General features: G+C 46.1%; 1 protein-coding gene across 2 annotated transcripts in view; it reads right to left on the bottom strand.

The window, feature by feature from the left end:
* The window catches only part of GLRX3 (glutaredoxin 3), a 31,400-nt gene extending 19,342 nt beyond the window's left edge, over positions 1-12,058 (bottom strand). For both annotated transcript variants that reach the window (XM_061162938.1, XM_061162939.1), the window contains exons 1-2: positions 11,936-12,058; positions 6,648-6,756 (exon numbers count right to left, since the gene is read on the bottom strand). In XM_061162938.1, coding sequence (XP_061018921.1) covers positions 6,648-6,756; positions 11,936-12,024 — 198 coding nt within the window. In that variant the 5' untranslated portion in view covers positions 12,025-12,058. The remainder of the gene's footprint in view (positions 1-6,647; positions 6,757-11,935) is intronic.
* Positions 12,059-12,618: the final 560 nt, after the last annotated feature.

Here is a 12,618-nt window from a genome sequence, read left to right as displayed (position 1 = left end):
CAGAGTCTTAAACAGAACAAAACAAGTCACATCCTGACTCATAAAATCAAATTCCTATATGCTTTTAAAAGCTGATCTCTTCTCGTATTTCTGCTGGTTTCCAGTAGGGCCCCTTACTGACAACTCTTCTGGGAAGCAAATGATGCTCTCAAAATTCCTGCTGAAACCAGGAGGATCACTACACGTGCCTCCCCTCAAATGAGCTCCCAGAAGACGGAGCTTAATAAGACAAAGGCAACAGTGACAGGCAAATCCTCCTGAGTCCAGAACAGGAGGGCCATTAAAGGCAAAGCCGCTCCCCAGAATAGCAAGGGCAGCTGAAGTCCGAAAACCTTCACAGCACTAAAACTCCTTGGAAATATTTCTGTTGGATGTAAAGCAACGTAACAGTTATAACAACGAAAGTAGAAGATAAATGCATAAATACTCAAAACTTTTCATTTCAATTTTCTTCTGCATTCTGAAGTGACCAAAGATGGCCAACAAGAGCTACCTTCCTTGGAGGCCTGCTCTGTGCTATACACCAGACTTGTCACAACCTGGAAAGTAGGGGCCGTGTTATCATCTCAGCTCCACAGGGGCCAGGAGAGAGGTCACTCCAGACACAGTTAATTAGCAGCAGAGCTGAGAAACAAACCTATGTCTGTTTGACGACAAACCCCGTGCTTTTCTCATTATGCTTCGGTTACCTTTTCTACCACAACAACTAAGAAACAGCAAATTTAAAAGACACAGTTATACATGACTTCAGGACCAAACAGACATGGACACATCCGGAATGGATTCCCAGCCAGAATGCCTTGAGGGAACCACGTGCTTCCTACACCTTGAATCTCAAACTCAGACCCTTCCCACCCAGGATGCTGTGTGTCTGTGGAGAGGGGAGGAGGGCAGGGGAGCACTACCACAGCAGGATGAATCCAGAGGAAAGGAATCTCCATCATCTCCTTCGATATATCAGGGGTCCCCAAAGACCACCGTGATAGTAATGGCTAAGAGCTATGGTGTATTCTAGGCCAGAAAACATTCTGAGTGTGTTCACATACTGGGTTCATTTAATCCTCACAGTGAGTGTGCGAGTTGAGTGTTAGTCGCTCAGTCGTGTCTGACTCTGTACAACCCTATGGAGTGTAGCCTGCCAGGCTCCTCTGTCCATGGAATTCTCCAGGCAAGAATACTAGAGTGGGTAGCCAATCTCTTTTCTCCAGGGAAAGCTTCCCAACCCAAGGATCAAACCCAGGTCCTCTGCATTGCAGGCAGATTCTTTACCATCTGAGCCCCAGCAGGGATCCTCACAGCAGGTGCTGTCATCACACCTGGTTTCTAGGTCACTACACTGTTGAGCGGGGGAGCGAGGCAGTCTGGCTCCAGGCACACTCCACTCTACACAGCCCTGTTAGCACCTCACCAGACCCAACAGTTCCTCCTTGTCTCCTCATTTTACTGACCTTTCAGTCTCACCCAGTAGGCGTGACCACAGCTGCCTTCTCGGATTCCCGTCCCTTGGCTTTCCGTGTCTTCTCTTCCTCTAATTCCTGGACTGAGTGTCTGGCTTCTTCCTTCCCCTTTGCCAACCACAACATTGCTGCCCACCCCAGGCTTTGGTTCTGCACCTGCTTCTCTTACCTACACTCATTTTCCTAGAGTGGTCTCAGGCAACACCCTGGCTCTAAGGCTCCAGTACGGCACCACCACCCAACCTCTACCCAGCACAAACCTCTCCTCTCACCTCCAAGCCACATACTCGACATCTGCCCACAGATCCCCACTAGATATTTCCCACTGCACCTGTTCCTCCCCAGGGCAGCCCCGATCTCATTTAATCCACCGAGCTGCTCAGATCTATTTCCTCCACCCTGACATCCAATCCATCAACAGGTCTCCTGGGTGCCCCCTCTAAACTATAAGCCGACACAAATGACGACAGCATTTCAACAATCTCCCCACTAACGTCTGAGAAATCTCTTACCTGGCCTAGTCAAACAGCCTCCTAACTGGAAGACCTGCTTCAAGTCTGCCCCCTTACCCACTTCAAACCATTCTCCACGTGGCAGCCACAGTAATCGACTTAGGAATCAGACTGCATCAGACTGAACTTGCAATAAAACCAAAACTCAACCACAGCTCACAAGGCCACGTGGCCCTCCCTGCCTCTGCAGCTTCCGGTCAGGGCCTTGACCCCTTCCCTCTTCTCCAGCCCCGCTGACCGCCCACTGCTCTTCTAAGGTCTGTACCTGCTAAGCCTCTACCTAAAGGCTCTCTGCCAGCTCTTCCAGTGACTGCCATCTTTGCGTTTTTTAACTCTCACTTGGTAGATACACCCTTTCAGCACAACCTACATAAAAGCACCCCGCCTACCCAAGACCCGCTCTTCACAGCCTGCCTGTTTATTCCTTTTGTTGAACACCATGCCACCTGAAATTACCTTGGTTCTGTGTTACCCATTTACTGTCTATACCCTTACTGTCCTGTATTCCCAATAACTAGCATCCTGTGTGGCATATAATTAAGTGTTCAAGAAACAGAATTCTGAACAATCAGTAGTCACTATTCCTAGGCCAAAAACACAAGTGACTACTTGCCAGTGGCAGCAGTGAGGCTCCAAGGTAAAGGCAAGGATGAGAAAATGACATTTCAACGTAAATCAACTAGACTTCAAAAAAACAAACAAGCAAACAAAAGCACCTGACATTCTGGGACACTCTGTTATACCTCATACAGGGCGTCTTTCTACTCTGTGACGTGCTATAAAAGGTGAATCTTTCAAAGTCAAATTCTTTGTTTGTCAGAAAGTCAAATATAAATTTCAAAATAGTATTTAAATGAACATTTCTAATAACTTTTTATAACACTTTGCCAAACTTTACCCAGTAACAGCTAGTAAACTATGTTATTTTTAAGATTTAACCATCCTACTAGAATTATGAGAGACACATTTTTATAGTTCCTAAAAAATGGAATCCTACATATGCTCTGTAAGACACCAAATAAACTGATCAATATTCTGACACACAAAAAAAGCAAGTTCAGATAGTCAGCTGATACCAGTTATCAGCTGATACCAGTTAGCCGATGCTGATAGCAGTTATACAGCCAGTTAGCCAAAACCTAGTTACACAGCTAGTTGGCACCCTTCTGGAGACTGCCCTACATTTTCTGCTTACACTCACTAATCATACAGATTATTTAGAATTTAAACACTGTAAGCTACAGAAATTATCTATACTAACTGTACAAACCTTTAGAAACTACAGTGTAAGCTGTTCTTTAAGATGGTTGCCCATTTAAGAAAATATCAAACTATAGATTCCTACTTTTTAAGGAATAAAAAAAAAAAATTTAAGTATATAATTCTTTCTGTACCCTTGATTTCATATCTGAAAATACAATGCACATAAAATGCGAGAACAGCAGCTACCATACAAACAAGATTAATAGTAAATTAAATACATTAATACAAAATCTCACCAACCAGGTGGTTGCTAAGTCTAACTTCAAGAATAAATTTTTTATACCAAAGTGCAGTATATGGTAAATTGAGTATCAGAGTCTAATAGGACTAAGCTAGAATTCGGGGGAGGGAATAAAGAGGAGAAAGGGCTGGCACGTGAGGTGGGAGCCACCTGCACGAAGAAAAGCAATTTAAAACAAACAAAACAAACACGGTACGGTAAAGGTCCTGACCTCAAGTATCTCACCACCTAGTCAAGAAGTCAACCAAATAGGAATGAAACGACAGAGCCAATGAAAAGACAAGAGACTCCCTGACAGTCCAACCAATGGAACAGACTAAGTTCAGAAAAAGAGGAAAGGGAAAAAAAAGTCACGGAGGTACACAAAAAAGACATCACACAAAATGGATTTGATTTAAATCATCACATTGTACCCTTTAAATACACACAATCTTTACTTAAAAAGCAAAAGTCATAATAATATCAAATGTAAGAATTTAAAAATAAATTGCCACTCCTATTTTTTTTTAAATGGCTTTGATTTGAACCATGAATTTGACCAGTGGCCCCAATTTCACCACCCAAAACTATTCTTCCTCTTTCCCACGCCACCACCAGACACTGTATCTTGAAATAGTCTACTGACCAAACAATTTGATTTAATGATAAATGTGTATTCCCATTGTAGTTAAAGTACTAACAAATTGACTTTATATAATTTAAAATGCAAAGACACTTGACATTTTAATTAGCTATTTAATCTTATTCTGAATAAATGTAAGGTTTCTGTGAGACTTCAAGCAACAGAAATACTTCACTATCTCCTCCGAGCCCTTGGAGGTGTGAGAAGGTCAGGGAAAAGCCCAGCCCCAGGACCTGATGGGACGTGGCAGCCAACACAGGTGGACACACGGCAGGCGGCCTACACGTGGCACCAGGAAGGCACACACGTCCTTTATCACCGTATCATCTGTCCAGGAAGTGAGGGGATTCAAACGCAGGAAGTGAAAACCTTGCCTTTCAGCAACCTATTCCAATGGGCACAAACAACTGGATAAAAAAAAAAAATGTATTCTAGGTTTTTCTCAGATGTTATTTTACCATCTTCTACAAAATAAGGAATTGATCACAAAACTTTAGAATCAAAGTATTAAAACACAGTGTTTAAGATCTGTAAATCTAAGTCATAGAATGAACTAATCTCTATACCTCAAGTCAAAACTGCCAAACAACTGCAGTTGTTAAAAAAAAAAGAAAAACCACCAAGAAATCAAATCATAAGAAACAGAGAGTTAGAAAATGTCGATTCTATAGACTGGAAGAGTCACAGAGCTCTCACTGAGAAAGCTGTGTTTAGTTGAACCACATGCCCCTCCTCTGGGAAATGCCAGCACCCCTCTCAGGGACCTCACCTCTCCTGGGCTGGCTACTGCTCAGCACTGTGACCTTTAAATCACCTGCCTACATGCAAATCATCTTTGCCTCTGAAGATGTCTAAGAAAAGAAAAACTATGCCACAGAGTGACTTCCCAGAAACTAACACCTGAGCAAACTACCCACGTAAACCTGTCACCCTCTCTGAACAGCAGGTGCAGTCAGGGTCAGGTATCCCCAACAGATGAGGGCTCCCAACCCTTGGCTTGCCGAGACACTTAAGCACTTGAACAACTTAAAATCTCACTGCCAAGTCCAGTACTGATGTGAGAAGTAATCCTATAGTCACTTTAAATAAATCATTCAAATGGCAGCTAAGAACAATGTGTTACCTGAACCAGTAACATGATACACAGAAAAGCAGACTTACAACAATTACCATTGTCTTGATTAATCTTACGATTGAAATGTTTAATCATTTATTTCACTTGTAATCGTTATCTTTTATCACTGACCAAACATGCAGTTTTAATGTCCGCTTCTATTATTTATATTGGACATTTTAAGGTTGTATTCTAAGGTTACATTACACATTTCACTGGAATTTTAAATAAGTCCTTAAATTTTAAAAAGCTAACTATTCATACGTGCTCTATCTGCATAAGGAAACACGGCAAGGATTCATACAAAATTAATACAAGTGTTACTTATGGGATGGGACGGCAGGGCTGGTGGGAAGGAGTAGGCTGGGCCTTCTCAATGGACTTCTTCCTACACTGTTTTGATTTTGAACCATCTATGTGCAATCAATACCTGTTCAGAGGACACATATTTAAACAGAAACTGTCTGAAAAGTGTATCAGCCACTACACAAATAAATTAATGTGTCAGAATTCTGGGTCTTCAGTTTACATAAAAAGTGGCACACAGACAAATACAGTTGATAATCACTTTTAACTCCATATGCTTGCCAACACATCCTCTAGTTATTTTTTAAAAAAATAAGGCTTTGGGGTTTTGTCTGCTTTCTTAAATCCTAAAGATTCAGCTTCTGAATACAGGGTATGCCTCCCTTCCCAAAAGCTCATTTCTAAAAACACTCAACTCACATGTTGGCCATGTTGCCTCAACAAGTCCTGACTGATACATTAATGTGCTAAAACCAAGCGAGCTTGTCCTTTGTAACTCTCACTATCCTAGTCCTGCCTAGCCGAGACAGATACCAGGAATGAGGAGCCTGGAGCACCAGGGCAAGGACAAAGAAGGCCACACGCAAAGTGAGCGAAAACAAAGGCAGCTAGGGAGAGGCTGGCTTCCTTCTTCCTCTGCTTCCCCAACATGACAGAGAGACTCTGGTTTCCCTGCAGGCCTGCATTTACCCGACCCCTGGCAGCAAGCTCTCCCTACTCCCCTGTTCCCTGTAGCCCTCACACACCCTTTCTTGAATCACTTTCCATGTCCCACTTAGCTTTTCAATGAAGCAAGTCTTGTTAACATCTCTACTGTATAAAACCATAATTACCCACAATGAGTGATCTCGCCTGCCAGTGCTGACGTAAACCCTCTCCTGACTGCCCATCCTGTCCTCCCACCCAAGCATGTATTCAGGAAAGTGTGGTGAGTTTTACACCACTCCTTGCTTGAAAAATATAAAACCATTTTAAGATGTTTAAGAATAATCTACTGTGAAAATAACAGATCCCAACACTACCTATGAATATGAGGAATCCCACACCACCACTCCTTTCTATGTCAATAAAATGTAGTCTAACCCAAAAATCAGAATTAAATTCCTAAGACAAGACACTGAAAACGTAGTACCTTCACAAACGAGACTTGTGGGTGCTCTTTGGCGAGTTCTGCCATCACATCGTTCATCTGAGCACACTGCGGAGCCCATGGTGCCCAGAAATGGACCACAAGAAGGGACCTGTAAATCCGAAAAACGCAGCTGTTATAAAAACAGTAGCTTTAGAAATAAGCGAATAGTGATAGATTAAATTTTATTACCAAGAAACCTTTCAAGGGCCGCCTTAATTGTTTTTGTACTGCTAGAATCTTATATTAAACACAGGCTGAAATATGATTTCAAGGTCTTCTTTCGGATGAATTTTCAAATTAATGATATTTTTTGAGTCAGTATTTAGCTCACATGAAGTGGTTCTGAACATTCACCCACCTCAACTACTAGCCATGTAAATTAACTCTATTTTGAGACCCTGCAGAAACTAGATTTCTGCAGTCAGGACACAATGTTTGTGAAACATGACTGTATATGCGTTACTATTAATGTTAGTATTTTTAAACATGGTATTGTAATGAAGTGATCATAGGAATAGGAATAAAATGTGGCAAATGAAATATATAAGCAGAAAACAAGGAAAAAAACAGAACCGCTTTTTACAGACAAACTTTCTTATATTATGCTACAAAGTATTTTCTAAAAATTGACAGTATGAACAGACAGAATAGTGGACTAATAAACTGCTGATAAAATCCTTAGAAATCTCAGTATGTATCTATTAACTATTTTCATATAAAATTATGTTGGCAAAGACACCTTTAAGTCTAACCTCATACTCAACTGAAAAACCCTTCACTTTTACAAAGCTCTAAATTCAAACAGCTGCTTCAGTCGTGTGCAAGTCTGGACCCCACGGACTGGAGCCCGCCAGGCTCCTCCGTCCATGGGACTCTCCAGGCAAGAAGACTGGAGTGGGCGCCGTGACCTCCCCGACTCAGGGACGAACCTGAGCCTCTTATGGCTCCTGCACTGGCAGGGGGGTTCTTTACCACCAGCGCCACCTGGGAAGCCCAAATGCAAATACACTCTCTCTCAACTACAAAAAGGCTTCCCTCACAGCTCAGTTGGTAAAGAATCCACCTGCAATGCAGGAGACCGGGGTTCGATTCCTGGGTTGGGGAGATCCCCTGGAGAAGAAAAAGGCTACCCACTCCAGTATTCTGGCCTGGAGAATTCCGTGGACTATACAGTTCATGGGGTCGCAAAGAGTAGGACACGACTAAGCGACTTTCACTTTCACCTACAAAAAATCTGAAAACTCAGGAAAACACATTGAAAAATATGTTACAAGGAGGAAAAAAACAAGGACAATTAAACCTGGGCAAGAAAAAAAGTAATCAACTGTTAAACCATTAAAACAATACAGCTGAGAAAAGAAGGGGCTTAGTACCTCCAAGTTTCTGGCTTAGTGACTTAGGTAGTGGTGGTACTCACCACGAATCACAGTCCAGAAGCTGGCAACCTGAGAGGAAAGGAAGTCAGTGGGCTGTTAGTGACAGTCGAGCTCAGGAAAGAAGACCACACTTAATCCGCAGATCTGCGAATCAAGAGATAGTGGGCACCACACTCATCCACGCCGGAGAATAAAGGGGCCAAGGGCAGAGCCTCTGGGGCTCGTCAACACCAAGTCAAGAGAGACGGAGGGAAAGGAGTCTGGCAGTAGACCAGAGAAGGTTCAGGGGTCTCACAGGAGTCAGGAAGGGAGGGGGACAACCATCAAATGGAGCAAAAAAAGTAACCAGCAGTGGGGAGTCATTTCAGCAGGTGAGAGAAGCAATGTGTGGACCACTGAGCTGAGGATGAGGAAGTAAACTGCTAGGAACCTACTAGGTAAGAGACTGGGCTGTTAACAAAGAGAGAGCAAGGATCCAGACAGATCAAGGGATGGGCTTTCTTCAGTGCAAGAAAATCTTCAGTTTATTTTGTGAGGGGACAGTGCAAATGAGAGGGAGAGGCTAAAGACATGAGATTCAAGGTGGCAGGACAGGGAAATCTAGAGCAGAGAAGAATTCACCTTGAGAAGAGGGCAGTTTCCTCTGGGTCAGGAGCAAAGGAATCAAGAATGGGTAAAGTGAAAAAAAGTGTTAGTTGCTCAGTCGTGCCCAATTCTTTGCAACTCCATGGACTGTAACCTATCAGGCTCCTCTGTCCACGTGATTCTCCAGGCAAAAGTACTGGAGTGAGTTGCCATTCCCTTCTCCAGGGGATATTCCTGACCCAGGAATCGAACCCGAACCCAGGTCTCCTGCATTGCAGACGGATTCTTTACTGTCTGAGCCACCAGGAAGTCCCTAGAGTGGGAAAAGCTACAAGTAAATCTGTTGTGTTGGGGGAGGGGCACGTAGAAGAAGCAGTCTGATGAGGCTACTGAAGTCCTATTTTCTCAGGTAGGAAGCAAGGTCTTGTGCTGAAACAAAGGAAAATGGAAGACAAGGGTCACAGACAGGACCAAAGAAGAAGGGACAGCTGCCTGGGACACAGAAAGCAGGAGGCTCCGAAGGAAGAGCCACCTAAGGCAGGAGAGGAACACAGGGTAAGGCCCCCACTCCATGGGCCCCCACTGTACCCAGAACTCAGAGGAGCGCTGGCGCATGGCCAGAGGCTATGGAGGAAGTATTGATACTTCACCAATTACTGCTTCCTCTTCCTCTCACGCATGCAGCTGGACATTACCACTTCTTACCAAACTGAAAAATGATTTTTAAAATCATAATATTCAATGATTAAAAAGATAAAGTGAGACAACACTTTCATATCCCACTGGTAAAAGTTCACTTGGAAACTTTCAGAAATTTCTTGTCAAGAATCTATCCTACAGAAGTCATTAAAGAGACAAAGATGTATGTATATGAATACTTCCCCAGTATTCTACATAGCAAGTAACTGTAAAAGGCTATTGTTCAACAATATAGTTTTCTTAATGACCATAAAATATTATAAAGTCATTAAAAATTATATCTCAAAGAACAATTAACAACAGGAAAATGCTTACAAAGAGTACATTTTAAAAAAATAGGTTACAAAACTTTTTAACAGTATGTGCCAACGTATGTAAAAAAGAAAAAGTACACATATACAACTTAAATTCCACCACTACTAATGCGGCTTTGAAGAGTAATTTAACCTAACTGCCACATCTGTGAAACAGCAATAATACCCTGGGAGGTTGGGAAGATCAAACAAAAATATGTAAGCCCTTTAAAAACATTAAAGAATTACATTAATGTAATTTTAAATTATCCATGCTATTCTCATATTTAGATGCTTAACTTCTACTTTCCAATTAAGTGAACAATGCCTGATATCATGAGGACATAAACCTGAAACAAACATAAATGCTGTCACCCTCTCCTGACGTCACACTGTTCTCTCCATCTTCATGGATAGCCCAATGTGCAGGATGCACTGTTTAAGGAAAAACCTTTTAGAGAAGACCGAGGTTCAAACCCTAACTACTGTGCTTCTAAACAACGTAGTGAACCTTGGTTGTCAGTAAAATAATTAGTGGTCAATAAACGGCTGTCTCTCTGTTATTTCAGATGTCCTGCTCCTGAGGTTAATCCTGTGCAGATAACACCAACTACCATGTATTAAAATCATACAGTATTAAGCTATATTAGTTAAATATTTTACAAATGGGCAAAACCTTAATTACTCTGCAAATGGGTATCAATATCCCCACTGTATAGACTAACTGAGGTTTCAATAACACATAAACATGTGATTAGACGACTTAGGCAAAAACCATTTTCAATTCACATGAAATTTTAAAATTGAGAAGCGATGATCTGTCAAACAGACGTTAAATGGCATTAACAAGGCATTTCATATTCTGAAATGCTGCCATTTCCACCAAAAGGAGCACAGATCTGTTCCTTCCCCAGATGCCAAGCACCACTTCCCACGTGCCCATCTAAAGGAATCATTTCAATGTTAATACCATTTGGATGTGTTCTTGCCACTGCTCTGAACTTGGGTCATTTCAGATACAGGCAAGAATGCATCCAAATGGTATTAACATTGAAATTTTAACCGACTGTGACGTCTTACGGACTTTTACGTTTAAAAAAAAATGAAACATAGAATCAAAAATGCCAAACACACAAACAGCAAAATAGTCTTCACCCTCACCGGAAGAGGGTGACCGCGTTTATGTCTGCTTCAGGTTTCTGTCCTCATGACGTCAGGCGCTGTTTACTTAAGATGGGTAAACTGAGCGTTTATTAAGGACAGATCCACACAAGCCCGGCTCCTTCCAGAGGCCGCCTCCGGGCCGCATCCCTTTCCATCAATGAGTCAACGTCATTCCCCACGCACCCGCCTCCCCGGGCCCACCTCTTTCAACAATTTACCAAGCGGACCTGAAACGCCAAATGAGCTGTTCTGATGAACACTTTTCGGCACCGCGACGAGGAAGACAGGGGCTCTCCCCTCTCACCCGCACCCCCACGCCCCCCCGCCCCCTGCCACGCTCCCAGGGAGCTCCCCATCTGTCTCCAACTCAAACTCGGGGCTGCATTCAGGTTCACACGCCCCACAGCCCTGAGCTCCGCGCAGGCTCTCTGCCCCTTGGAGCCTCCGAGCGCTCCCGCCCGCCGGCCACGCGCCGCCCACGGCCCTGACCCCTCTCATCGCAGAGGACACCGAGGCCTCGCCAGGGCGCGAGCACAGGGGAGGCCCTGGGCTAGCAGGGGGCTGAGCGGGGAGCGGGTGCCCAGGCGAGGCCTCGAAGTGGAAGCGGAGAGAACCCCCGGAGGCCCCGCGCGCCCGCCACCGCCGACCCGCAAGTTGGGGGGCGGGGGGCGGTGTTTCCGGGTATCCCCCAAAAGGGCCCAACGTACCCCGCGGGTCTCCTTCCGACGCCTCCCCCTAGGGCGAGAGGCAGGCGGGCAAAACCAAAACCGAGGGCGGCGCTCAGGAGACGGGAGAGCCCCGTCCAGCGCCCGGGCAAGCGCGCTCGGCCCGACCACGAGCGCCCTCAGACGCCAACTGCCGGCCCCGCTCGGCCTCCCTGCAGCGTCCGCCCGGGACGACACGGCAAGGGGCCGGGGTCTCCGCGCCCACCCCCGGCCGGGGGCTGGGTCCCCGCGTCGCCGTCCCCCGGGGGGCCGCCGGGCCTGGCGCCTCGGGGCGCCCGGCGGCTCGGGACCGGTCTGCGGTGGACCAGCTCCCTCACAGGGGCGGGGACCCGGGCTCGGGGTCCGGGCCGCCCAGGCTGGGCCGCGCACGAGGGAGCCGGGCAGTCCGCCCATGAGGCCGGCCCCCGCCGCGTCCCCTCACCCCTGCAGCCCGCCGCCTCGCTTACTTGGCTCTGAGGCGCAGCAGCTCCTCAAACTGCCCGGCTGAGCCGACCTCCACCACGGCCGCCGCTGCCTCAGCCGCCCCCGCCGCCATGCTGCCGCCGCCAGACTAGAGCAATCGAGCGCGGGCGGCCGATGGGGGCGGAGCGCGGGCGGTGGCGCAGGAAGCCCCGCCCCCGGCCGTCCCGGAGGCCCCACCCCCTGGCCCGCCCCGCCCCTCCAGGGCCGCTTGCCAGCCCGGAGCTGGTGAACACCCTGGGGCTGCGGCGTCCGGCCGGCCAAGTAGGACCCTGACCCCCGGGGCTCTGGACTCTCAGGAATCCTGACCTCCGGGGCTCCTGGAAGTCAGGGCTTCCTGCGATGCTAGCAGCTCCTAAGGCAGCTGGGAGAAGGGTTTATGCGTGTGTGTGTGTGTGTGTGTGTGTGTGTGTGTGATGTGAGTGTGTATTTGAGTGAGTGAAGGCGCTCAGTCGTGTCCGACTCTTTGCGACCTCATGGGCTGCAGCCCGCCAGGCTCCTCTGTCCATAGGATTCTCCAGGCAAGAGTACTGGAGTGGGTTGCCATTTCCTTCTCTGGGGATCTTCCCTACCCAAGGATCGAACCCGAGTCTCCCACCCTGCAGGCAGACTCTACCATCTGAGCCACCAGGGAAGCGTGTATTTAACAAGCTGAAATTTTAATCCAAAA

The sequence above is a fragment of the Dama dama genome, chromosome 15 (assembly GCF_033118175.1).
Source record: "Dama dama isolate Ldn47 chromosome 15, ASM3311817v1, whole genome shotgun sequence".
Lineage (NCBI taxonomy): Eukaryota > Metazoa > Chordata > Mammalia > Artiodactyla > Cervidae > Dama > Dama dama.
The sequence above is the reverse complement of the archived record's forward strand: the minus strand, read 5'-3'. Positions and strand labels throughout refer to the sequence as shown.